Consider the following 27,225-nt stretch of genomic DNA (forward strand, 5'->3'; position numbering starts at 1 on the left):
TGATTCCCCTGTTGATTATTATTACCGCTGTTCATGATTCTCCCCTGCACATGCTGAATTCTGTTGATTCTGTGCTTTGAGATAGCGGCGGAGTATATATATGCTGACTGAAAGAATAGACACACTTGGTTGTTAGTCAGCGCTGGTGTCTGTGTCCCTCTCCTCGTCCTGTTGTTTAGAGCTGTTTTACTGCTCGTAGACATGAACGTGACATATCATTCTGCTGTGGTACTGCACTGAATAAGTAAATGTCCGAATTTACACGTTCTAAAGGTGGCGCCCTCTGGGGAAACAAATGCAAGTCTTGAAGGCTATGCTTTTCATAGAGTTACTATACTGACTCTAGAGGACAAGCTACCCATAGGGCCCATGCATTAAAATCGGGAACCTCAAGAGCGCCGCCATGTTGCTACGCGCCGAGGTTGCCAGCTCCTGAGACGCTTGCTAGACTTCGTGACAGTAGTCAGTTTTAATCCGGCAACAGTAGCGTAGCAGCATGGCGTCTCGCTTGTTATGTTGTGATGTGTGCGTGCAGCCGTGTGTTTGGGCTTTATAAGTCGGTTCTTTATTCTATGTTGCGGGATGGTGTGGGTGTGGTCCATGTTGGCCGTACAGCTGGCAGTTATGCAACCGAGGGATGATCCTGTTCAAGTTTCTGGCGGTATGCGGTTTTCAGCGGTCACGCCTGTTGCAGGAGTGTCACTCGACGACGTTACGAACTCGAAGCTGTGGTCAGATTCCTCGTTGGCGTTCCGTAATTATCTTTGCACGGGCGCGGTATGTTGCAAAAGCCGCTTTCGCGATCTATCGTCGTGACGATAGATCGGGTTTTTATGCGAAGCATATTACGAGGGCTCAACCCAGCTCCTCAGGCGCGGCGGTGACCATGAAATCACGTGACACCGTGACGTCACGACAGAGGAGAAGTGGCTTTGGCTCAACTCTTGCAAGACGGGCTGGGTGGGAATCGAACCAGGGTCTCCGGAGTGTGGGACGGAGACGCTACCACTGAGCCACGAGTACAACGCTTCAAAGCGGTACAAAAGCGCCTCTAGTGAATGCGGTGTTGCCTTAGAAACGCGCTGTTTCTAAGGCGTGCGTCTCTTGCTCAGGCGCACATTTCGTTGCCGCGCCGAACGCTGCTTTGCTCGACGCTCACCGCGTCCAATGCGGGGCGCGTAGTCGCTGCCCTGTAGCCCATTGTCTTACACCCCTTGGCGGGTCGACGGGAACGCTGTCGCGTTCCACTCTTGAAGGCGAAGAAGTAATGCATGAGTTGTTTCTTCGTCTAGCCGAACCAAATATAGCCAAGCAACAGCAGTTCACCAGGCTAAACAGTGGTTCAACAACTAAAATAAAGGCTAGTATGCTTCGCATCCTGGGCTTAACCTTACCTAAGCCACAGCCATTTTTTTATTATTATAAGTAATGATCCAGCTGTAGGGCACATGTAACCGACAAACGGAAGTCTCAGGAGAGCACCCGAGATGATAGTAGAGCAGGCGGCGCAGGAACTCCAGGGCACCCGAGGGACAGTGGGGGGATCAAAGCTCGAAGCAGAACGGTACGTAGGTTGGGGCCGCCGAGGCAGGTGTGTGCCAGGGAGTGTTCGCACGGACAGCTCCCCAAGCACGCGCAGCCGTGCCTCGCAAGGTCGAGATACTTTAAAGGCACCTGCGCCCATTGTCTTTCTTTTGCCTCGGCGCAGTGAGCACGATTAACGAGAATAATGTGGAGGGCATCCGGTGCAGTCGCGAATGCATCATGACAAATGTAGCTCGCGTCGCCTGGCGTCTGTAGTAATATCAGAGTTGGTTGTATGAACTTTATGCATAATACGTTTTGTTACGGTAGCTCAACGGAATGGGTCTAGAGGACGGTGTTGGTACATTTTTTCGTACCGCCCTAATCCTATACCCCCACTACAAACACACACATACCCCCTTTTTTTATGTATACATACAATTCCTTGCCATGACGGATCATAGCCTCCTTTATTTTTGAAAAATAGAGGCGGCTATGGACTGATTGACCAGTTCAAGTTGTCAACTTGTCAGTAACTGTCGTAGGAATCACTGTAATAAACATAATTCCACGATCGGATTGTTTACTTTCATTTTTTGTTGTAACACTGAGGACTACATAGAACTTTATTTTGTATATGTGAGAGAAGTATGTGGATATCACGAGCTTAAGCCAATGTGCGATACACAGACAAAGCAGCTGCTACAGCATGGACTGCATTGAGGGCCACACAACACATACGTAATTAAAGGTGCAAAATATAGGGGGAAGCTTCAAAATACGCTCTGTAGCACTGCAAAGTATAACATATATTGTATGTGTACAATAAATGTTCAAAAATACAATGCATCAATGTCCCATTTGCCTTCAAGTTTATTATGAAGTTCAAGTTTACTGAAGTTTATTATGAGCATATGTACAACAGGAATCAACTAACACACCCGCAGTCAAGGTGGCTGTTCGAGGTGTGCTGGCTGCCTCAGTGTAAGAAAAAGAAATTGGGTAAATGTCGACACCAGTGCCACTGCTTCTTGCCTCTGACCTGCACGTGCCTCTGCGGCATCTTTGTGCACAAGTGTGCTGGCGTGGTGAGGCGTAGGAGTCATCCGAGAGAAAGAGTATTGTTTACATGGAGAAGTGGCTGTTCACGTTGCCTGTCACTTTCCCTCAAATGTTTCCTTCGCGACTAAGGTGACACACCCGCAGTCAAGGTGGCTGTTCGAGGTGTGCTGGCTGCCTAAATGAAATAAAAAGAAATTAGATGAATGTCAATACCAGTGCTATTGCTTATTGTCTCTTACCTGCATTTGCCTCCACGGCCTCTTGGTTTGTGGAGTCTGTATGAGGGAGCTGCTGTGGCTAGGCGTAGGCATTGTCTAAGCAAAAAGAAAAGGCCATTTAAATGGGGAATTATGGAAATACATGCAGTTATGTCTGCTTCTTGCACTCTTCTTGCCTAAAAGTTTTCAAACATAGTGTCCAGAACACACCAGCACTTTGACTGCTTCTGCTCTTTACCTGCAGGTGTTGTTGCGAGAACCTTAGTATGGCTGCATGCAGCATTGTAACACTTGGTGGAGGCATTTGAAGTGGTAGCCAAAAATATAAAGAATCATCCTTGTCTGCACGAATGCTTTCAATTTCTAAATGCAGTGGTAACTATCACTATTGGTGCAAGGCCCCCCCACATCTATGCGGCAAGTGCCATAGCTCGAAACTGAATTGTTCCTTTAGTGTTTCACAAGGCATCTGATATGTCCACATTAGATGTGATGTGTTTGTTTTTATTTATCCCAGTGTGGAGAGAGCATCATTAAATGGCTGAAGTACTATAGCGCCAAACAGACGACACAAGAAGAAGAGACACGGACGAGCGCTTATGTCCGTGTCTCTTCTTCTTGTGTCGTCTGTTTGGCGCTATAGTACTTCAGTAATATGCACCAACTAGCCCAACAAAAAGTTCTGCTGAAATATCATTAAATGTTTTGTTTATTTTTGTGTGTCTTGTTTTTTGGTTTATTCCTGAATTTATCATGATGCTAAAGTGACTTATGTAATGGCAATCAGCTTTTGTTTTGCAGAAAAACAATGCATTTCCTGACCCATTGTTTGACATCCCCTCACTCGCATAATTTTGCAGAGTATTCTACCTATATTGACTTGCTTGACCTCCACTAAAGGGTCTTGCATTTTTAAATATGACTCTTTCCTTAAAACCATTCGACACTTCTCATAATTTCTGTACCTTGGGCTTCTGATACTCTGCATTCACTATTTTTGCTTGTTTCTGACTAGAAATGTCTTCTTCAATTTAGAGCTTAAATTTTACCTTTGGAACACACGGAAGGGCTTGCCATTGCATATCTGCATAAAAGGGAAACATGTTTCATTAAACATTTGCAAAATCCCATTGAAGATTGATGAATGCAGCTTGCAGTGTGATATGACTGAATGAGCCATAAAAGTAACTCATCTTACTTGGTAAATGAAAGCACATATTACTGTGATGCACAAGATACGTTACACTAACGTGGTGGGTTCTCTTGCTTATACAGCAAAATAATCGGTGCGCGAGAAAAAAAAATTATTTTTGCATAACCCTTGTACACACTGACTTAAGGAAAATGAGCTGGAGCTGTCCACATGATGTACTTATTTTACCTGCGAGTATGGTAAACAAAAATGTGTCCCAGCTGCTTAGTGGTATTCCAGATTATGTCAGTATTGCATATGTGCCTGTTGTCGAAAATAATTGAATTTTGAAAGTGCTCGCAGGGATCTGATGTGCATATCTGCAGTTTATGGATACATGTAAAAGACTCAGCATCAAGTGCAAGTGAACGGTCCCACAGGCCCGGAGTCGATCATGCAAATAGATTCGCTGCACAAATTTGTGACATGAAATGGCATGCAAGGAAGTGTTGAAAATATTCCACAGTTAATAAAACGCCTAAGCTATTAATATGTGGGTTGATGCATTCGTTATGCAAAACGGAGGTGAGGCGTGCAGACAGGAAACAAGAGTAGAGTATTTACAAGCAAACAACACGCGCGCCGCCCACTTCTCTACTCTTGTGTCCTGTCTGCACGCCTCACCTCTGTTTTGCATAATGAATCCTTACGAACTAGCTCAGCTTTCTGTCGTTCTAAGTCTCCATGCACTCTATTTCGTCCGCATTAGGCACTCGCCTCTTGATTACTTCGTGGCACAGAAATACTCGGTCATCAGGCTGTTTTTCTGCTGTGGCCTTTGTAGAAGCATGATTGTTCAAAGTGCAACAATTAAACAGATTCTTTGAGTTGCTTGTGGCTTCGCCAATACAATTCCGGTGCGCTGGTCCGCCTGTCCAGCAATTTCCTACTGAAGGGAAACCTGCAAATAAAAACAGCGCTCCGCATGCAGAAAAATGCTCTACTGTGACGCTTCTCGAACGATTGTGATGTACCACAAGAGCTGCCTACTCGCGTGATATTCTCAACAAGGAGATACATTCGTTTACTTACATGTGAAGGTATATGCCAGACCACTTCGGGGCTTCGGTGGCACATAAGGCACGAGTGTGTCATAGCGTCCGATGTCGACGCGCGATGGCATGTCAAACGAAACTACTACGCATCCAAAAAACAGATTCGAAACCGAAATTCGCGTCATCCTTTATTGCATGAATGCGTACATCGTGATTTACATAAGTCACGGACTTAGCGATCGCTTTCTGTAAACTTAATATTAACGTACCACCTTCATAAAGCCATCAGGTATGCGTTTTTAGGTGACAAAGCATAAGGTGACCTGTACTTGTTCTCAGCTCTTTCAATAGTAATTGCGCTGGCCACATTGACCAGTAGCAACAGGGCGGCGCCCTAGAGGTTCCCACTTTTCCGGCCCAGCTTTTCCTCTAGAGTTGTTCTACTAACTCTATGATGCTTTTGCTCTTTGTATGCGGCGGGAGGGATTGCGGGAGCCGGAAAGCGCCATATAGACATTATGATTTGGCTGTTTAATGAGGTTTGTTGCATTTAAAAGAAAACGTTACAATCTACTTACTATTGCAAGCAACATTTTGACTTAGGCCAGCAAATGTTTTATAAAAATTGCCGATCTAATCGCCAATGCTATTACGGATGCAGTTTACACAGAACTGCGATATCTGTTTTTGGCGCAGAATTGCTCATTGCTAAACTTCATGCTTTCTTTTTAACCCTTTGAGGGTCAAAGACGTAAATATACTGCGCCGCGAACAAGTTTCAAATGATCGATGCCGTATATCTATAACGCCGTCTGTATGTACCAAATGAGCGCAAGATTTTCAACTCTCTAGCCCAGCGAGTGCTGTTACAAGTTTCTATCTTTCTTTTCTTTTTTTTTCCCCTCCATAGTCCATCGGTTTTAATTCCACGGCGCGTAGACGACCGCTCGCGGCAACGCCGTGCGCGGGCGCACGGCGGTTAATTTTGGTTTAATTTGTCGCGCTCGCGAAAACTGATGTCTACCTGTGGTTTTTAATGTGTCAAAGGGTCACCGCCATATGCTAAAATCCCTCAATAAATACCAGAAGTAGCGCCATCCTTTGAAGATTGCCGCCGTCCTCCTCTCCTGCGCTTTCTCTCGACGCTCGTCCCACCCATTGGCCCAACGCCGTCGCGTGCTCTCGCGCGCTTTTTTCTTGCTTGATTTTCTTTTTCTTTCGCCGCCATCGTGGTGCCAACCATGGCGAGCGGCGTACGCAGGCACCACGTTTAGCGCCTCCTTAGTGCTTTTGAAGCGTAGTTCCGTATTCGCGATGCCGCGTTGCTGTGCCTTCGGGTGCAGCACAAGCGAAAGTGACGGCAAGCGACTATTCCGTATTTCATCTGCCGAGCGAGAGCGGTTTAAAGAATCAGGCGGGCTGACTTCAACCCAACAGAATGGTCCCGGCTCTGTGAGGTGAGCGAGCGATTCTTCGCTCATCACTAATCTCACATGCTGCTAGCTGTTGCATGCGGCTTCTTTAGTTCTTTCGCCCTCCCAAGTGCCGCATGTTCGCGCTGCGTTTATTTGTAACTTTCGTGCCCGACTTCAGTCGTTTTCAAACGCACGTGCTTTTTGTTATCGCAGGGTGACTGAGCAGACGTAGAAATAGCACTGAACGTACGTACTGTAAGTGGCGCAGTGCGTGTCATCTGTCACGTCCATAACTTGCGCGGCTTCAATGGCTCCCACCCTGCCAAGGCATTCCCCTTGCAGCAGCATCACAGTGCGTGGAAACGGGTTGCTAACAAAGATAGCGCTGGGTCCCTCAGTGGCTTCTACGGTCGCAAGAGGTAGCAGAGTACCTTTTCGGTTGCAAAAGCTGTCGGATGGAGAAAGTAGTACTGTGGTGTCGGAGAGGCTGCTGGAATAGGCGGATAAAACCGTTGACGAGTTCGGGTGGACTGTGGTGTCATCTTTGACGGGTAGCTTGTCCGAAGTCGAAGGACTGTCGACCAGCGTCAAGTCCGACATCGGCACGTGCGCAATAAATCACTGCATCGTGGCGGGAGAGAAAATCCCAGCCTAAGATGAGGCTATGTGAGCATGAGGATATTGACTCGTATAATTTATCTTTTTCGGGTGATCTCTTTTCACCGCCTAACAAATGTTATCGCACAGCGCAGGACGCGCCTGCGTGTATCGGGAGTTTCTCGAATGTTATCGATGGTTCTGTCCGATGTCTGTTGTCACCGAACCTTGTGTAATCTGATTTCATGTATGCGCGACGTGAATTGTGTAGAACTTTCTCGAAGACACGCGGGCACCAGCGAATACTCTGGAACCTTCGATGACTGATGTATAAAAGCCAACGCGCTTGACCCGCTGAGCAGATTTTCGACGATCGGCAACTATGTTCGCCGCAATCGTTCTTTGAGTGTAGCCTGTTTTTGAGAACACAGATTCGCCCAATAAAACGCCAGTTTCGTCATTCACAATTCTGCTGCCTTCTTAACCATCACTACTACGTGATAATATGATCATGAACTCGACAGCGTATGAAACGTCCGCAATGACAAGACGAACTGTGCACGCCGCTATGGGGTGAATACGCTGGGCGCTGGTTGCACGGATAGTCCAGGAAGTAGCGTCGTCACTTTTCGAAGCGAAAGGCTAAGTTGCGCAGTCATAACGGATACGGCGGCGCCAGTGTCCACAAGCGCTGATGCGTGAACACAAACACGCCTATCACATTCGATGGGCTTCGTTGAATGCTTTCAGATTTCGATAGCGTCGCAGGATGTGCCTCGTGGACTGCGACGACTAGTTTTTCCCCTCGCGAGCGAAGGGACGAGGCCGCATCGGCGATAGTGAGCGACGACGTGGAGAAGGCGAGCGGCGGGCCTTGGGCGTGCTGCCGGTGGCAAGTCACAGGGTGGGTCATCGTATGGGCGGGGAGAACCCACAAGACGACTTGTCAGGTAAGATGCGGCGCTAGAAGGCTGCAGGCGATTGCAAAAGCGTGCCACGTGGTCAGCGTAGCTGCACGCAAAGCGGATGGGCCACCTGTTCGCCGTGGCAGGTCCTATCCATGGCACTGGAGGCGCTGTACGAGGCGGCTGGTAGACTGGTTGCACGGCGGGCTGCGGTCGGGGTCTAGACAGGACGTCGGCGTAGCTCAGAGGTGCACATTGCGGAAGTGTTTGGGGCCAGGCGACCACATCGGCGTAGCTAAGTACTCGAAGAAATGCACACCCTTTGGGGTGTATATTTGCCGCACTACAATAATCGTCATCTGTCTTGCTTGCGTTTCCTTTCTTGAAAACGCTGCGCTCGCTACTTTCCTGTCGAGAATGCTCTGTCATGCTGACAACGCTCATGCCGTTCGTGACTTGGAAGTTCCGGGCTCGCTGCGTTAAACAAAGGAAATGCGGACAAAACAGATGGCGCTTATTGTTGTGGGGCAAGGTACGACCCAAAGGGCGCAATCTTGCTTAAGAGTGTAGTGCAGGCGCGCGGATCTGTGGGGGCCAGGTGACGACGTCTACGGAGCTTAGAGTTGCAGCCGCAGGAACAGTTTGGCGGAGCTCAGGCAGAGCATTGATCTCGTACTCAGAGGGAGATAGTCTTGGTCGGGGGTTGCAAGGTGGGGCTAAGTGCAGCGCGGTAACTGTCTCTCAATAGAGGACACCTCAACTACACCGCGAAAAGAGGAAGGGAGAGAAAGGTGGGGTGGAAGTACAGCAGCGACAAGAGATGGATGCTTATAGGCGCGTCAAGGGACAAGCTCAAAGATAATCGGCAAGACCGGCATCATTGGCGAAGGTTAGCAGAGCACGGAACAGCATCCCGGGAGGAAAGTTGCAGCCACGAAGGGTGCAGAATGTGTTCCACCGCCAAGTAAGGGAGGCTGTACGGACGGTAGACGCTGGCGAGGGATACTCGCGCTGCGGCGGTATCCGGGCACTCGTAGAGCAGGTGCTGTCGTGCTCAATGGCGCGGCGTAGCGGAGGCACAAAACGCGAGGGGGACTCCTGCATGTATGCTCCGGCTGCGCAAAGGTCAGCAATGATAGTTGGCGGGAAACCTCCTCACGGACGAATGCATTCGTTTCCTCGAGCAATGCAGACTGGTCCGAAATTGTAGTCAAACCAAAGAGGGGTTCGTCGCGCGATGAAGAGCGACGGGTCGACGACCGCTGCCGCCGTAACTCTTCACAGCTTTGGCACAATGTGATGATTTCGGCCACTGAGCGCGGATTCTTGGCCAGCAATAGGTTGAAGGCGTCGTTTTCGAAACCTTTCAGCGCGTGTCTGAGCCGATCAGACTCGGCGATGGTCGAGTATACTATCTTGTATATGTCAAGGATGTCTGCAATGTAACTGGTGAATGATTCACCCGTCTAGTGAGAGCGCGCCCGCAAACGCTGCCCGGCGCGCAGCTTACGAACAGCGGGGCGACCAAATACATCGACAAGGGTGGTGTTGAAGTCTGTTTCGTGGTTGTTGTATATGCTGGCGATACGCTCGAGGTAGAACGGCACATAGTTCAGTTTGGCTGGCTCGTCGCACTTGTCATGCGCGCTGACGCTCCCGTATGTGGTGAGCCAGTCCTCCACATTGCATGGTGTTAGCCGCGCCAGTGAAAGCTGCAGGGTCGCAGCGACGAGGTACACTAGGACATACGGACATACGGTCGGTGCAGGAGAGGGTGTTTGCTGGGAGGCGTCCTGAGACATGATAGATGACAGGGTACGGAATCGTAGTTCCAGCGTGGGAGGTCTGAGGGTAGAGCACTCTCCACCAAATGTTAAGGTATTCATTTGATCGGACTAGGAGCATCGCAGCGGCGACAGCCTAGGCAGAGCACGCACTCCGTGCGCGAGCGGCATTAACGAGCAAAAGCGCTGAAGAGGATGACTCACTAAGTCACTATGCCGTTCCAATCCTTCTCTACAATATATATATATATATATATATATATAATCATAGGAAGCCAACAAACAAATACACCACCAACAACACAGGGGAAATTACTTGTACTTACTAATTGAAATAAAGAAATTATAAATGAATGGAATTGAAAGCGGAGGAGAAATCCACTTTCATTTCCAATAATTTATTATTTCTTCCGCTGTCGGCGCCAATGCATGCTGCTGGCCGAGAGCTGCCGAGGTCATAAAGAACGCCCTGCCACTTCTCCGTCGCCAGTCACGATGCAGCCGACCTTGTTCACCGAACGAACGCTTGAGAGCAGCACGATACCACTGCGCGACCGCTCCGTCACGTGGATTTTTTTCATATTTCGCGGGCTTTCTTTGCAACCCGGGAAAAAAAAAAAAGACTACGCGAGACGTATAATAATAATAATATTTGTGGTTTTACGTGCCAAAACCACTTTCTGATTATGAGGCACGCCGTAGTGGAGGACTCCGGGAATTTTGACCACCTGGGGTTCTTTAACGTGCACCTAAATCTAAGCACACGGGTGTTTTCGCATTTCGCCCCCATCGAAATGCGGCCGCCGTGGCCGGGATTCGATCCCGCGACCTCGTGCTCAGCAGCCCAACACCATAGCCACTGAGCAACCACGGCGGGTACGAGACGTATCGTACAGCAAATAAATCGATCGGTGGTTTCCGAACGTGCTCTACAAATTTGCGTATCATACTTGGGGTCCTTTGCCAATAATTAAGAAGTTGGGTAATTAAACCTAATTAGTGGGTTACGGGGAAAGAATGCCTGAATTACTATAGGCCAGTGAGAATAGTCTGCCTTTGGTTTAATGCGCTTCCCACACGCCTTTCATTTTAAACATCTTGGCTCAACTTACGTGGGACATTCTGTATATATTCCTTTCTTGATTTGAAAATTGTTGCAGCACAAACACATGCATCCACAAAGTAACAAGGACGAGACACAGGCGCTGTCTGTGTCTCGTCCTCGTTACTTTGTGGATGCATGTGTTAGCGCTGCAACAATTTTCAAATCGAGTATGCACCAACTCGCCCAGAAAGAAGTTGTAATAAATATGTTCCTTTCTGTTGCATAATGACCCATTTCACATGTTTTGTCGTGCACATCACCTAAGGGTGCTTTTTTTGGTTCCTTCAATGTGAAGTGTGCCCATATGCGCCTATTCTTTATAATGACTTTGATTAGGTAGTCAGCTGTAAACGCCATAAGCCTTATCACTTCGTATGAGAAGACCTGTCCATTTTATCTATATATTATATCAGCGTGTATCACAGTTCTATAGCGTTGTATTACTCTTTTAAAATTTCTTTTACATTTTTTTCAGCTGAGAAAGATTACCGGACGGCGACATGCCCGACCGCAGGCGCTCGCGAGGAAGTACGAGAACCACCCTAATGTCTTTCACGTAGACGCGGCCAGCACCGCAAGAAGCACCGTATTTGTCACCAGCGTAGTCGACAGCCACGGAACCTAAACAAATGCGTCGTCGGTCTCCAGAGCGAGCGCTGCCGAGGCAGAGGAACCAGCGATAATGCTAGGCATCACGACGAGACACACTGGGAGTGCGTCATAGTTCTGGCGGACTCAGACAGCATGCAGAAAATTTTCCAGGGCCGCACATCGCATTCTGAGTGGAGCGCACCAGCTCCCATTATGCATAGAAATCGTGTGGATTGTGGGGAATGAGTCCTTACGCGGTAATCGGAAGGCACACGCGTATACGCCCGAGCGCTGCACACCACAGGAGCCGCGAGAGGGCCGCGCCGAGCAGTTCAACCCCGAGCCCAACCTACACACACATCCTACAACACTAGCGCCATTCACGAAGAACATTACCGCCTCCTCACAATGACCTGACGCGAGAGGAAGCCGTCATACGGCGAAAACGCATATCCACACTTGAGTCTCTATCACGCCATACACCTTGCGCTGTATTGCTATAAGCGCCCACACTGCGTTCAATGCGCGCGCTTTACCACATGGTATTGGCTCGCGCTAGCACACCACAACTCATACCCACAACATGCCCCGCCACCCGGCAACGGGAGGCAGCGCTGTCCAGCTCCGACTCGACGGACCAGCTCAACCTGGTCAACCGAGCGAGAAGGGCAGCTCAGGCCGCCAGACTCCTGGACTGAGGGGACCACCCACTGCACAGCGGAAGAGCTATACATACGCTCGTGTGCTCTTTTCTGTAAAGTTTACTCTCTCTCCCCCTCTCGATGAGAGAAATGAAGGTCTATAGCTTCTCCCCTCTTTAATATTGCGCTCAATCCGTGGCACTGATGACTTTACTGTGACGTCATCGCCACCTCGTATACTTCGCTTTCTGCCTACGTACGTATACTTACCATTGTGCCCACAGTCTGCGTGCTTCAGAGACCGCAGCACCAACTTCTTGCGAACGTGGAGATCTACATATTTATAGATTTTGGGACAAGGCTGACGTGTGTGCCATGGCGCTGCGGCGACTCGGGCTAAAAACACTTTGTGCAAATATGTGAACGTGTGTAGAGAATAAAAGGATAATAATAAGAAAACTTTTTAAGGTGCTACATGGTTCTGGAGGGCGAGTTAAGTGTTGGTGTAAACGGCCTTGCGAAAATATTGCGAGCGACAGTGAAAAAACAAAACAAAAATGCGAGACAGTATCGACCACATCTTGCACAGCCAGAGGCACATTCCCTCGCCCATCGCTCGCTCCGCGCCCCTGCAAAGCAGGACCGTGCAATGGGAAGTCGGGAAAGTGACGGCCAGTGCAATAAAGACGCCTACGTGCTGTCTCGTGTTTCCCTTCTTCGTGTGTTGTTTTATTCGGCGCCGTTTTTTGTAACCAGTGCACAGAAGTTGGAAACTCGTTGCATCGTGCTTGTAATTTGCTCCAGTCCTCAAGCGCACACACTCGTAGAAGCCGTGCGCAAGAAGAGAAGCACCTGACGCAGTGCTGGTAGTACCCAACAAAGCCAGGTGCGCGCCCTCCACTATAGAAGCATCGCTGCTATGCGAGGAACGCTTCGTGAGAAGCTCTCCTCGTTTGCAAGCGTGCTTTTTCGTCCCTCCCAACATCCTCCCCAATGAAGACGAAAGAGACGCCACCGTCATTTTTTCTTTCCAGGGTGATTAAAAAAAAGAAGAAAAGACAGAAAAATAATGTCGAAAACGGCATTCTGTCGACTGGGGTCCCACGCTCAGCGGAGGCAGTTGGCCGATGACGAGAGAAAGTGTGCGGAGGTGTGGACACAGCGTCCGTGGGATATCGCGCGCTCACTACTTGTGCCGTTTGTCCGTGTGCTCGGACGAGATGATCTCGCAGCGTCGCCACTTCTCGGTCTGGAAGCGCACCTCGCGACTGTCCCTGCGTGGCACGGGCCGCGACGGCGGCTGGGACGCCGCGTCGCCCGAGTCGCGCCGCGATTCCGACGAGGCGCCGAAGAAGCTCAGTATGGACGACGCCGACTTGCTCTTGTTGATCTTGAACGTCTTCTCCTCCTTCTCCTTGCTGCTCAGGAACCGGCGCGAAGATCCCTTGGCCTTGCGGGCCGCCGGCGTCGGCGCCGCCTCGATGGTCAAGGTCACCTCCTCCTCCGTCGTCGTGGACGGGGGCGACGCTTCACGCGCCGGCTTCCTCAGGGGCCTCGCCGACGATCGGTCCACCGCCGCGGTCGACTCCGACGTGGCGTCGGTGAGGTACGCCGCCACGTTGGGCGCCGAGGGCATTTTGAGCGTGAAGGACACCTCGACGTCGCCGCCGCCTTCGTCAGCGTCGTCGCCGCCGTCGTCACCGCCGTCTGGACCGCAGCCCTTGGACGAGGACGCGGGAGCCCGCCGCCACTCGCTGGCGCCGCGTGCTTCGGGCGTGATCAGTATGCAAGGGACCGAGTCGTCCTTCTGCTGCGTCGGTGCGGTGGCGCGACGTTCCCGGCCCCGATGCGTGGTCGTCGTCGTCGTGGTGACGGGTCGCATGAGCACTGTCCGCAGTTGTTCATCTTCCGGTTCCTCTTCGTCGTCGTCCGCGTTGGCGCCGTCGAAGACTTGGTCGCTGCCGTCGTCGTCTTGAGATCTGCGAAGACGGCGTGGAAAAGGAAACTTAGCTCTCGACGTGGCTGCGCTTAGAACTTGGTGCAGCTGTTTTCCTGTCATTCATTCATTCATTCATTCATTCATTCATTCATTTGTCACTACGCTTATTCTAGCTTCAGAGCTTTACCTTAACGTGGCAGATCGACATGAACTACACACGCGTATGCACGTATTGGCCTGTAGGAGATTGTGAATGCTCTTTTATGCGAAGCATATTACGAGAGCTCAACCCAGCTCCTCAGGCGCGGCGGTGTCGCCATGAAACCACGTGACACCGTGACGTCACGGCAGAGGAGAAGTGGCTTTGGCTCAACTCTTGCAAGACGGGCTGGGTGGGAATCGAACCAGGGTCTCCGGAGTGTGGGACGGAGACGCTACCACTGAGCCACGAGTACGATGCTTCAAAGCGGTACAAAAGCGCCTCTAGTGAATGCGGTGTTGCCTTAGAAACGAGCTGTTTCTAAGGCGTGCGTCTCTTGCTCAGGCGCACATTTCGTTGCCGCGCCGAACGCTGCTTTGCTCGACGCTCACCGCGTCCAATGCGGGGCGCATAGTCGCTGCCCTGTAGCCCATTGTCTTACACCCCTTGGCGGGTCAACGGGAACGCTGTCGCGTTCCACTCTTGAAGGCGAAGCAGTAATGCATGAGTTGTTTCTTCGTCTAGCCGAACCAAATATAGCCAAGCAACAGCAGTTCACCAGGCTAAACAGTGGTTCAACAACTAAAATAAAGGCTAGTATGCTTCGCATCCTGGGAGAGAAGAAAAGAGCAACGAAGAACAAAGCGTAGCGCTATCTATGAGAACAAATGAAGGCGATGTTCCAATTTTTAAATGACCCAAAAATGGCGGGACAGCTGCTGAAACCATGTATATGTAGGTGCAACTTTGTATTCCCAGTTGCAGTGGGACTGCTACCTGACCGATTCAGCCGCTCATTTCTAAATACCATTGTGGCGCCCACTTTCAACTAAGAAAGACACGTGCACGATGTTCTGAACACTGCTTCTCGACCCTTGTGCTTGCCTGAAAGCACGGATATCAGTGAAGTCGGCCTGGAAATGGAATGCGATCGTGCGTTAGATCTATGCCAAAAAATGTGCCACGTACTATACGTAGCAGTAGGGATTGAGCAGTTGCATCACTCGCTGTATAGACGTTGCTGTATATGACGTCACTCGCTGTATAGACACGTTAAGCGAATGACGGAAATCACTTCGCTAGCGATAGGGAAATGAAGCAAGAATTGCAGCGCGGCTATTTGCACTCCTATAAACGGCGGCTTTCGATTGTTGGCTTATAACTGTACCATCAGCTTAGAAGTGAAATAAGACACTTGAGAAGAAGCCAATTAAGGACCGCGTAACGAGTGATGAAACGATGGATATAACAATTGGGTCGTTAAGAGACATGAAGACAGAAAATGGGTATAGCCGCTATTCTGTATAGCCGAGTTTAAGATGAAGAAATTGATTTGTCCATGTCATGTAATGCGTATAACAGATAACCGTTAGTCTATTAGAGTTACAGAATGGCCGCCAAGAGAAGGGGCACACGGTAGAGGACGACAGAGAACTAGGTGGTGTGATGAAGTCAGGGAAATCCGCCCACATAGGATGGTGTCGGCTTCATGGTGCAACATATAGGGTTGACTGGAGACGGCTGAGCGGGGGCCTGTGTTCTGCGGTGGACGTAAATTATTCTGATGATGGCGATATCACAGTCACTGCGCGTATGACAGTGTTACAACGTTGTGCACTCAGCAAACACTACGAGAAATGTCCGGGTTGTGGTCGGCCACAATGTAATGAAGAAAAAGAAATTGAGTATTAAAAAAAAAGGAACACTAAGGAAAAAACACTGAGTCAGTAAACACTGACTAAGTATTCTTTCAAAATTCCGGTTTTGTTATTTTCGCGGTATAGGATGATTATCAGAAGAAAATATAGGTCAAATTTATTTCTTTAAATATTTCTTACAAAAACCCAGCACGGGTACCCAAGTGTGACGTCACAAATTTGAAAGTTTTTTTTTTTCGTCTTTTGGACTTTTGTGGCTCTAACGAAAATTCTCCAAACTTGTCGAGTTGAACATTTGGCTTCTTGGAAGTACACTTTAGTCCATCTTTGCCGATAAAGAATTCAGCTAGGCCCAATCATATGCCATACAAATCTATGACGTCACAGCTTGCTGGTGCGGGAACTTCGAGGCGGCGTCGCCACCCGTCTTTCAATTTTTTTGCGTCTTTTCTAAAGTCCTTATCAAGCCTTATTCTCTCATGGTATAACGGCGGCTTTCTGCGTATTGCAGAAGAGCAATTTGCTAATACCGATCGACTTGGCTTCCTCTTTGGTATCCCTTTAAAGTGAACTGATGCAAAGGTAGGGAACGGGGACAAAGGGGGGAAAAAAAGAAAGATTACCCAGGTGCGCTGTAGTAGCGTCTCCTGAGGAGAATTTCGAGGTCCTCGGGGCTCTCGACGAGTAGTCTTTTGTAAAGACTGTCCAAGTCTTCAGCCGAGACCTACGCCAGACGACAGACAGGCAGAAAAGAAGAGAACGAGGACGGTTCGCATCACACGGAAGGAGGAAAGTAATGCACAGTTGCTGACAACATGGCACGATCTCTCTCGAACGCTCTCTGCGCGGCGCGCTCACCCGAAAGAGCTCCTCGTAGTTCTCGATCAGCTGCCGCACCACGAGGATGACGTCGCAGCGCTCTTCGGCCCTCTCGAGGTTCTCCACGATGAACTTGTCCTTCTCGGAGGTCTTGCTGAAGCGCAGAATGTTCGGTCCCAGCATGGTGGCCAGATTGTGGGCGTCCATCTTGTTTCCCGGAAGCTGCGGTAATACGTGCGCGTATGCACAGGTGGCGTTGTACATCTATCCGTAGTTGGCGTATAACTGTGCGACAAGCACCAACGTTGAACCGCAGCGCAGTGCAGAACAGTTCGAACTGTACACACGGTCAACGAAGACCAAAACGATTACGCGAATCTCCGTGCAATAAACGTACTGTGTTCTACTTAAAGTGCTGACAAAACTATGTCGCGCGTAAGTGGCGGAAAAACAAATGTGAAACCGGTGCTGCGTCGATTAAATGGCACGTGTTATACAGGGTGTCCGTCCTAACTTTAGCAAAACTTTGAAAATATACACGTACTCAGTGCTTACTCTCTCCCTTTCTTCCTCTTTCTATTCCCCTTTCCCCCACTCACAGTGTAGGGTAGCAAACCAGATGCTGTTCTGGTTGACCTGCCTGCCTTTCCTACCCTTGTTTTCTCTCTCTCTCTTGAAAATATGCAAATGCCACCTAGCTAGACAGAACAAAGGTTAATGTTGTTTGCCGTCGCTTGGAGATACTCAAATCACTTTTTTTTCGTTCCGCCTAATTAGATAATTAGTCTTAGTTAATTAATCGACTTCTCAAATATTAAAAATGAGATGAAAAGCGTCAATGAGGAAGTTGTAGGGCGACGTGAAAAACTCTCGATACAGCTTTGGTTTGCTCATTACGTGCTACATAAAAGTGTTTTTCCGATCGTGAAAGAAGCCCGCAAATCCACGCAAAATTGCGGCGCGACTGACCGCTCGGGGCACTTTGCGTGTTTCCGCGGGCTTTTTTCTCGCTCAGAAAAACGCTTTTGTGTAGCACGTAATGAGCAAACGAAAGCTGTATCGAGAGTTTTTCACGTCGCTCTACAACTTCCTCATTGACACTTTTCATCTCATTTATAATATTTGAGAAGTCGATTAATTAATTAAGACTAGCTATCTAATTAGGCGGAGTGAAAAAAACACGATTCGATTATCTCCAAGCGACGGCAAATAACATTACCTTATGCAAATGCCGCGAGGACAGAACAAAGGTAATGTTGTTAGCCGTCGTGTGTAAAGTTTGGCTAAAGTTACATGGGACACCCGGTATATATCGCTCACGCTACAGAGGTTATATTGAGCGTAGCATCATTTGTGTAATCGAGCATAAAATTATTGTCTTCACTGCAGACGCAAAACAGAGACCTATATTATCAGATTGTAGCGCATATGCAGTGCATCTTCAGTAGTGCATGCGCATTGCGGAAGTTTGCCGAGCGCCCCCCACCCCCTTCCACCACCACCTGAATGCTCTAGCTTTACCGCAACACACATGCACAGACAGTACTTGGCAGTTGCGGATAAAGTAAAGGTCAGAGACCCGTATTCTGAAACGATCTACTTCGGCGATATAAGCGATAGTATCGCCGAAGCGCATCTTTTCAGAATACGGCCTCTGGGGGCCAAATAGTCGTGCAGGTCGCTCCACTCCCGCACGTCCAAAGCGTGCGTGGCACTCACGGGCTGCCCCGTTGAAGACTTCTTGTCGACCGCGTGCTCGGCCACGGTGCTTAGGAACTTGAGCAGGGCCCACAGGGTGTCTCTGCTGTGCGTGGGTAGGAGCCGCACCAACTGCCGCAGGATGTCCAGCTGCTTGCTGCGCTCCCGAACACCTGCGAGAGCGGCGGTGGGAGATCTTGAGCCACGTCACTATATACCATATCGATCCCCACTCAGTAATGCTAAGGTGACGCTGCAAGACTTTTCAACGGCCACCATGTCCACACGTGCTGCAACGCTTTAGAAATTTCTTTGGCGTTCGTTCTTCATATAGCGACAGATTCGACTGCCGTCGCGGATTATAAGCTCCACGGAATTATATAACGGTTCAGTAGATATATTGCTGGTCCAGCACCATGCGTAATTTTTTTTTGTCTCTTCACACAGAGAGGAGACAGTTGTACCTAATTATTTGCGAAAGCTTTGCTCATGAAATTCATGCCCGTGGTCACTGAAAAAAGAAAAGGTTCCACGATATTGGCAGTGTGCAAGGTTTTTCAACGGCCCGTCATATGTTTTTAGGAGAGCGGATTCTGCGGCACAATTTGTCCCTCAGGAAAACCAAACTTCTTACTACTTGTGCGCAGCGAGCACTCTTGAACGCAGTGATTGTCTACCCAACAGCAGCGGATCCGAGAGCGCCACGTGCTGAAGCTGGCTTACCAAGTCAGGTTCTTTGCACTGCATATTTTACTTCGAGTTACGTCCCGTCACCTATACAGCAGGGCAAATGACCCGGTCGAGTTCGCAGACATTTGCTGCGCGCTGGCATCTATATACCTGAACCTTAATTAATTGGATAAAAGAAGGAGGGCCTTGTCCGCCAATGTGAAACAAAGCTCACAGTGCAAAGTACCTGGCTTTGGAGCTATATAGAACAGGTGCAGACACCCTAGAATCATCGCTTGTGCTACATGGAAAAAAGTACGGTAACTACTACGATAATCTACGAAATGCACGGTAGTCAGGCGCCTCTATGTGAAAGCCGACTGTACTCAAGAACATTTTGCAAGTGGCATGTTTATGAGGAGTTAATACAGACGCGGTTAACGTGCTAGAAAATCTCTCTGACCGACTCCTCCGCCCGACTCGCTGACGCTCCCTAACGCTCGTTTTTTTGGAAGCACTGCTTGAACGAATGACTCATTCCGTCTGCTTCTCGTGCACGAGAACAAAATGCAAGTGCTTCAATCTTGACTCATTGTATGCCGACGAGCTTCCGCGGATGTCCCACGAGTGAAACACACTTCATACTAACGCGCGAGGTGTGTACAGACAAGAGCGCGGTCAAAGACCACCGGCTTTGAAATGAAACGGCTGTTAGTTCGTGATGCTGTGCGCACCATCCTAATCTCGTTTGTTTTTGTTTGTTAGTGTTTTAGATTACAGAAAAGTGTGCCTGAAGCAGGACAATGGCACAACCACCCAACCACCTACTGCAACTTTGCTACCAAAGAACAAGGTGATAGTATTGAATGCGCTGTAACATGTTAAAAACCATTCAATTAGATACATCTTTAATAACTAAACTTCTATATCTGCAGCGTAACTGAGCACAAATCTAAAGACGAAGTCATTGCCCTGTCATCACGCGGTAACATAGCAAGACTATGTCTCCTTCAAAAGTTTCACTTCTCTCATCTAAGTCATTCAGTCATTCCACCGGCTATTTCGTACCTCAACAGAAAGACTGAGAGAAAGGAGGTGGAGGAGGAGCAGGAGGAGAGAGAGGTTGTGGCGAGGTAAAGGCGCCATTTCGTATCAGCCCGCATCAATCGTCAATGCGCAGTTGGCCTTCCTCCCACCGAAGCTTCTGCGCAGCTATCATTACTCTTTGCCAAATTATCAAAGGACTGAAGTGACTTGCCGCCTGCGACTGTGGTCTTCTCCAAATAACCCATCAAAGTTTTTACTTTCTTCTTTACTTCTTGGAATCATTCGCCGACGCAAAGCCCACCCTTAACGTGATAAAGATTTTATTATCGGCTTTAGTGGCGTTCAAAAATAAAGTGAATGCGTGAAAACAGTTGGGAAGAAATGCGGCACTCACGTTGAGTGTACAAAAAGGGCTGGTACAGGTCTCTGGTCAGGAGAGGCTGCGGCAGGTCTCGCAGGTACTCCTTGAGCAGCTGCGCCACGTCGTGCGGCTGCGGTCGCTCCTGGTCCAGGTGAACCTCGCGGCCGCTGTCGAACTCCTCGCGCAGCTGCGTTCATTTATTCATTCACGCATTAGTTCATTTGCACGGAGTGCTCTTTGTGTTACGAAACGGCATGCGTACAACAAACTGTAATGTTTTGTGGCCTGTAGTGCCTGGAACTGTGGTTTCGCTGAAGTGTTCAGACATTCGCTATACAAACGACCTGTTAGCACAGGTGGTCTAGTTGATCACTGCTTTGCGGGCCATTGCTATCAAGTGCTAATTTTCCTACTTATTTTGGTTGCAACATACCATCACGTATATATTATTCGCGACTGGAGGTATTACTGGAAACTGCCTTTTACGCGATAAGAATGCAAATGAGCATAAATTCAGACTCGAACAGGAGAGAATAAATCAAAGCGGCAGCAATGAATTATCACTTTAGAGCGAGACGTACAATGTCATGCATATCCGCTCTCTATAGACACTCTGTAATCTCAACGCTTCGTGTCGGGAAACTCAATCACGGCAATGTCGATAGTTCTGGCAGACGCGGCGGAGCAAAGGTACGTGCTAGTGTTGCGTAATATTAGTTAATAAGTACGAGATGTACAAATGCTAAACGCGAAGGAAAGTAAAAATGCTCCGCTTAAACCACGAAACTTCAGAGGATCAACATTGGGCGAGCAAATTAAGACGGAAACTTGAAGCATGCAAAGCACGATGCTGTGTCCTGAACTTGTATTTGTCCTCTGACAAATGCCTGTCCTCTTGTCGTAACGTTGGCTTCAGGTTAACGTTCCTGTTGTTCGCTTATATACCGTGCATATCACTAGCAAGTCTACAATATCCTGCGAGCTTTTTGTCGTGTTTGAATTTCACGGAATCAAAGTTTTCTCATTTGTCTCGTTCGCGGAGACGCAACTGTGGTCAATCGTTGTGCGGGGTTCATAATGACAGGCCCGTATTTCGGCATTGCCATTGACAGTTGTGCATTTTATAGAACCACAATACTATGACTTTTTCTCTTTTAAATGCGATTTCATTCTCCCAATAACAAAAAAAAAAAGAATATCTTCACCAGACTACAAACAAGGCAGCGTTGTATCATTACCTGGCGCACTCTCCGCTTGGAGCCGCTGACCCTAAATATGCCCACGGTGTTGAGACCTGCGAAATAAGAACCGCACATTGTTAGCGCCAATGTCCTGCATCACAGAAAAAAAAAGGTTAAAATATAGAGAGAGAGATAAGAGAGGAGGAAAAGAGAGAGCGAGAGGCCTGTGCCGTCCTTGACGAAACCCCTCACCAGACGAGATTCAGTTAGAGAAGTTCATTGTTCACGAATGTCCAGATCAAGGTGCTTTCGTCTAAATACTGGCACGTTAAAATGTGTCAAAAACGCGCTGGCTGCCGCCTTTCCACATAAAACGCTAAAAAATGAAAGTTACTTCTTGCCGGCAAGCGCAGGTATGGAAGAGCACGCATTTCTTTGCATGACTAGCGATTCTTTAAGCAAGCTTGGCTAGGGGGCAGTCACACCAAGAAAAAGAATATCGGAGTGTTGCGTTTCAAGTAAGTTCTTTGTGCTAGTGCGACAGCAGCTTAAAGCTCGAGACAACGCTTGCCGTGTCCGTCAGTCCATCTTGTTACATTTAGGATGACAACCGACGTCGTCAAGTTGTCATTGTTATCGTGTAGTCGTCGTCAGGTCACCGCATCGTGTTCGATACGGGGCGACGCAAAACGAGATTTTGCCCGTCGCCACTGAGATTTCAAACTATTGTCCCTGTGGCAATGTGTGGCTGGAAGCTCTAAGCACTAATCTTTGCGGTTTAGTGCTTGGTAACAGGTGGTGTCCAAAGCCACACTCCGTGTAGCGACGGCTCTTTCTGGGTAACAGGAGCTAATCGCGAAGGCCATGCTTTTGCTAAGCCTAAAAACTCATAAAAAAAGCCGTGTTTTGGGTTTCACCCATTCGCGCGGGCTCTTGCGCTCCACGCAGGCTCTGAGAGTGGTGGGGTCAGTGGAAGGATCGCGGAGGACTCAACAGACAATGCCGTAGCGGACGAGGACGACATTGTGTGAATCGCGAAAAGAAAGAAAAAGATTATATGACGCTGTCCGCGGTGAGAGCCAGCTGTCGCGACAGAAAACGAATTCAGCACTTCTGAGCCATAAATATAGCTGAAGTCTGCAGATTTCTCGACTTTGTATACGCGGAAGAAAGCAGAAGGAAGGTCAGAACAGTATGATCATTGCTAACAGCGAGCGTATGATGCGTTAGCATTAATGCGAGAGAGACACTTTAGCACGTACGCAGCCAACCAGACTTTGTTCATGCGCGTGCAATAAAAGTTCTGAAACCTTTGTTTTCGAGCGAGCATTCTAAGCAGAGTCAACGCTGAACTAAATCACAACAGGTCTTTCAAAAATTGCGTACAGCTCTAACCGGTCAACTGTGAACTTACAGAACAGAATGCACTCGCTGGTTGAATATATTTGCGACAAATCACATCTCTCTCCAAGTCGCGTTCGCGTTCAGGCAACATTGATTATATCTATGGAAATCCTGACCTCTACGCGCTTCTGAAAGCATCAAAACGTACGTGAGGGACACCTTTTAAAGCTGGTTTCACCACATTAAGAGACCTTGTGTGGGGAAGCTTACAACTGAAAATTCTCTTGCTCTAGAGGTTACCGCTTGTAAAAAGAAGCTTGCTAGTGACTGCTTTATGGTGGCTATGTACAAACCCCTTTCAAGTTCACACACAGAGCTTTCAAATAAGTTTCAGTTTCGCCTTTTAGAAAACCCTGCTAAATTTGGCAGGAAACTTGAACAATAAATAAAAGAGACAGCAAGCTGCAAAAGCTTGCAAGTATGTAGGGACCTCCCGCTGGCGCCAGATTGCCGCATTTGAAACACATTTTGATGAATGAACTTTGCTCAGATGCGCACAAGAAAGCTATTTACGTGAGCTCCATGCACGAGGCGTTTCTATTCTTTTTTTGACTATATAATTGAATGCATCACGATTACGTGCTTACAGTCGACTACGGGATAACATATTTATGTTTTATTGGCAAACTAAGGGGCTGAAAATGTGCGAATGGAAGTTTTCTTCACCAGAAGAAGGGGAACAAACGAGGGGCCTGATTTTTGGATCGAGCTGGTGACGTGCTTTGCGTCAGCGACACCGAGAGACGCGTACCGTGGTTCTCGAGGTAGTGCAGGCAGCAGTTGATGACGCGCGGCACCTGAGGCCCGTGCACGGCGAGACAGTCGTCGTCGCCGGGATCCGTGGTCGAGCTGCGGTGCCGTAGAGACTCCACCGAATCCTGCACGTGCGGAAGAGGGCAGGGGGTCTTACGCACCTGTTCATCGAAACAAGACAGCCTGCCTTAATCTAACCCTCGGACCCCCTATCTTTCTTTCAGTGCAGTACATTTGCCGTCGATCGACTGCCACATTTCCGGTCCTGCCGGATTTAAGTGGACGGATCGTCGTTAATTGTTGTCACTCCTACATACGGGAGTGCCAAATATTTGAAGGCGGTAGCACTTGCGGTTTGTTTCGGCTCAGGATGGTGTTCGCCCATACGCCAAACAATAAAAAAAACAAACAAACAGAAAGAGAGAGAGAGCGAGAGAGAAAAACAAAAAGAAAACTATAGTATGATCGTAATGTCGTCACGGCAACTATACGTCAAACATTCCATACTTCCTTTTAATGCGCGGTGATCATATTTAACGTTCATAGAATTTTTAGAAATTGCCTGTTGCAGATACATAACATAATTCCATTCCTCGAGCTGTATTGTTAAGAGAGGCGGACATTGCTCGGGCGAAAAATTTAAACAAATATTAAAATAACTAACGAACCTGCACTAATTAACTTCTTAATTAGTTACTTTACGGCACATAGTGCAATTTACAAATGGTAGCCGGTGAGTTTGTCAGGTGTATCCACCTGCACGTGCACAGCCCATCATTACAGTGTTGGGTGAACGGCCATACTCCTGGCGTAGGCAGAAAACAACATCATTTTCCTCTAGTATTTGTAGTTTCTCATTTTTAATTTATTTATTTTGTTTATTTAGCATAGGTTTAGACACAATGAAGGTCTTGGATGTTGGATGGTAAGACTAAATGGAGAATAGTAGTCTGCCTGACTAAGGCCTTGTCACCCATACATTGCTCAACGGTGAGGTAGCATAGCATAAGATATAGCGTACGGACATATCAATAGCATGTATTACATATACATAGCATACATTATAAACATACGTGCATTAAATACCTGTAGCATTATACAGCTTTCTAAGTAGGAACAGTTTAGGTCCAACAAAGTAATATGTGTAAGAAAAAAAATTGATAAATGTATATACAAGCAAGTTCTACGGTCGTGAGCAGCAAATTCGTCCAATGTAAACGTGCATAATAATTAACTGAGATCGTATACAAAAAAAAAAACTTACACTAGAACTGTTCGTAAGAACAGATGACAGACAATCATAATGTTGAACATATTAGTAGGTAAGGCGCCCTGCCATTGGCTAACAGCTCTTGCGAAACTCCGCCCTGAAACTGAGACAGCAGCCAAAAGCGTATCCCCGCGGCATTAGTTATAGCATCCAATAGGGGCCCAGTGAGGAATAAATAAATGAAAAGCGTAATATTGTAAACTCGCTGACTTTAAGGTCTTCCAAGCCGTTGGCGAGCCAGAAAGAAAAAAAAATCGTTAGCACGTGTCGTTCCTTCGGGCAGCTTTCCAAAATCCCTTCGGACGCGCCGTGAGTGAACGTAAAGAAGCGAGGCAGGGCCGAAGAGACGGCGGGGAAAAAACGTCTTCGCGAGTCAGAGGGGAGGGGTGGAAGCGGCGGGGGGGGGGAGGTTAAATGCAAATGAGGAACTTCAATCGTACCGCTCGGTGCTGAGTGAGTTACTTCGCGGGAGCGAACCGCGTCGACTGGGGGTGCGCGCGGTTTTCTTGTCACACTTTAGTGCGCGGCGACGGAACGGGAAGACGAACGCTGCTAAATGCGTCTTGTCCGGACGGTCTGGTCTAACTACTGCCGTCGTCGTTGTCTACATGAGAAACAGCTCGGGAGACGCCGAGTACAGAACAGACAGCGTTTCAAGGCAGGCCTGCGCCGGAAGGGAGGCGCAGGCCCCGCTGGCGCTGGTTGGCCATGGGCTCCTCGCTGCCACTTTGCGAAGGTCTCTCGCTCGCTATAGATTTAGTTCACGGGCTGACTAACAGCGCGACGTGTGCCACGCCGAGCTATACGCACGGTGCGGATTTGCTTTGCAGGCTTGCGGAACGCTCGTCAGAAAAGAACAATCAGCGTGACCCTAACTAAATCATACTCTTCTCGGGGCTCGGTTGTTAATGTGACATTTATTTCCACCACGTCGAACGCGATGGTCGGCGTTTGGAGTAAAAACTGTCGTTATGACGATGCATGGCAGAGCGGACGCAGCAGCCATCTATATCAATAGCAACGCGAAAATTACACACCCTCTAATTGTGCACAAAACACTCGAGGAAAAGAAAATGAAGATAGGCAACAAACAACTACCAAATGCTGGCGGCACATGTCTAAATAATAATTAAAAAAAAGTATCCTACAGTAAAAGAGTAATTCTACAGCAAGAGCTAGTACTGTCGTCGCAATGAAGAAAAAATATATTTAAATGCACAAACTATACTAAAATAAATTGAGTATATACCGAAGTAGTGGACTGCAGATTACTTTTGACCACCTGGGGTTCTTTAATGTGCCCCCATTGCACGCTATATACACGGGCGTTCTGGCATTTCGACCCCATCGAAATGCTGCCGCCGCGGCCGAAATTTGATCCCGCGACCTCCTGCTTAGCAGCACAACGCCATAGCCACAAAGCCATTATGGCGGGTCGCAAAACATATGAGTTGAAAAGAAATTGGGCAAGAGTGAAACACAACTATGAAAAATAACGAATACATTATGCTGAATGAAAAATTGGAAACCAGTTACGGCAGTCCCACGCACTGTGGGAATCGATGTTATATATGCGAAGCATTTTGTGGGATAGCTGGCTATAACCATCATCGTTATGTGTTACGTTACCAGCTGTACGAACGTGTTTTTTGCAAGGCAAGCAGTTGTGTGTGTGACGCAAAAGTGTGCGCATGACGGCAGCAGAAAGACGATGACGATCGTATGAAGGCGACGGCATCATTTCTACTGCATGCCCGTTAAACGCGAGTTCACGACACGACGATTGTCCGGTTCTACATGGGTAATGAACGGGCGTATACGCGAGAGAAACATGGATAGTGACGTCATTTACGACTAATTGCTATGCTATAGCACACGTATGTATGTCTATGCCATGCTTGGTGCATGTTAAAACGACAATGGGGCACAACTGTACTCCGGTGCAGGGATGGTAAAAACCTGTCCGCTATTCCGGCAAACGGGGTGGTTTGGGTGGATTGCCGGATCGGCGGGGGAAGCGTGAGCAGCCGGAGAGGATGCAGCTGCCTGGTGGCGTAGAGTTCAACCAAACAAACACAGTGCTAAAGTTGCAGTAACCTACTATATTCTCCTTCGCTGCTGGTACGATTTGAATATTGTAACAGCGCTAGCACATGCATCCACAAAGTAACAAGGACGAAACACCAGCCGCTGGTACA

At 48.4% G+C, this 27,225-nt stretch overlaps 1 protein-coding gene and 2 long non-coding RNA genes across 4 annotated transcripts in view; 1 reads left to right on the forward strand and 2 right to left on the reverse strand.

The window, feature by feature from the left end:
- Positions 1-2,824: 2,824 nt before the first annotated feature.
- On the reverse strand, positions 2,825-5,112 carry LOC135900685 (uncharacterized). The gene is made up of 3 exons (XR_010563918.2): positions 5,029-5,112; positions 3,854-3,888; positions 2,825-2,900 (listed from the first exon to the last, which is right to left on the reverse strand). It is a non-coding gene; the product is annotated as an uncharacterized lncRNA (long non-coding RNA).
- Positions 5,113-7,528: 2,416 nt separating this feature from the next.
- On the forward strand, positions 7,529-12,382 carry LOC135900625 (uncharacterized). The gene is made up of 2 exons (XR_010563912.1): positions 7,529-7,953; positions 11,273-12,382. It is a non-coding gene; the product is annotated as an uncharacterized lncRNA (long non-coding RNA).
- A 656-nt stretch (positions 12,383-13,038) lies between these two features.
- RhoGAP102A (Rho GTPase activating protein at 102A) overlaps positions 13,039-27,225 on the reverse strand; it is a 49,772-nt gene continuing 35,585 nt past the window's right edge. For both annotated transcript variants that reach the window (XM_065430092.2, XM_065430091.1), the window contains exons 6-12: positions 23,756-23,882; positions 21,658-21,713; positions 20,453-20,606; positions 18,364-18,515; positions 16,684-16,866; positions 16,449-16,549; positions 13,039-14,008 (exon numbers count right to left, since the gene is read on the reverse strand). In XM_065430092.2, the coding sequence (XP_065286164.1) occupies positions 13,216-14,008; positions 16,449-16,549; positions 16,684-16,866; positions 18,364-18,515; positions 20,453-20,606; positions 21,658-21,713; positions 23,756-23,882 (1,566 nt within the window). In that variant the 3' untranslated portion in view covers positions 13,039-13,215. The remainder of the gene's footprint in view (positions 14,009-16,448; positions 16,550-16,683; positions 16,867-18,363; positions 18,516-20,452; positions 20,607-21,657; positions 21,714-23,755; positions 23,883-27,225) is intronic.

This window comes from Dermacentor albipictus, chromosome 3 (assembly GCF_038994185.2).
Source record: "Dermacentor albipictus isolate Rhodes 1998 colony chromosome 3, USDA_Dalb.pri_finalv2, whole genome shotgun sequence".
In the NCBI taxonomy this organism is placed as follows: domain Eukaryota; kingdom Metazoa; phylum Arthropoda; class Arachnida; order Ixodida; family Ixodidae; genus Dermacentor; species Dermacentor albipictus.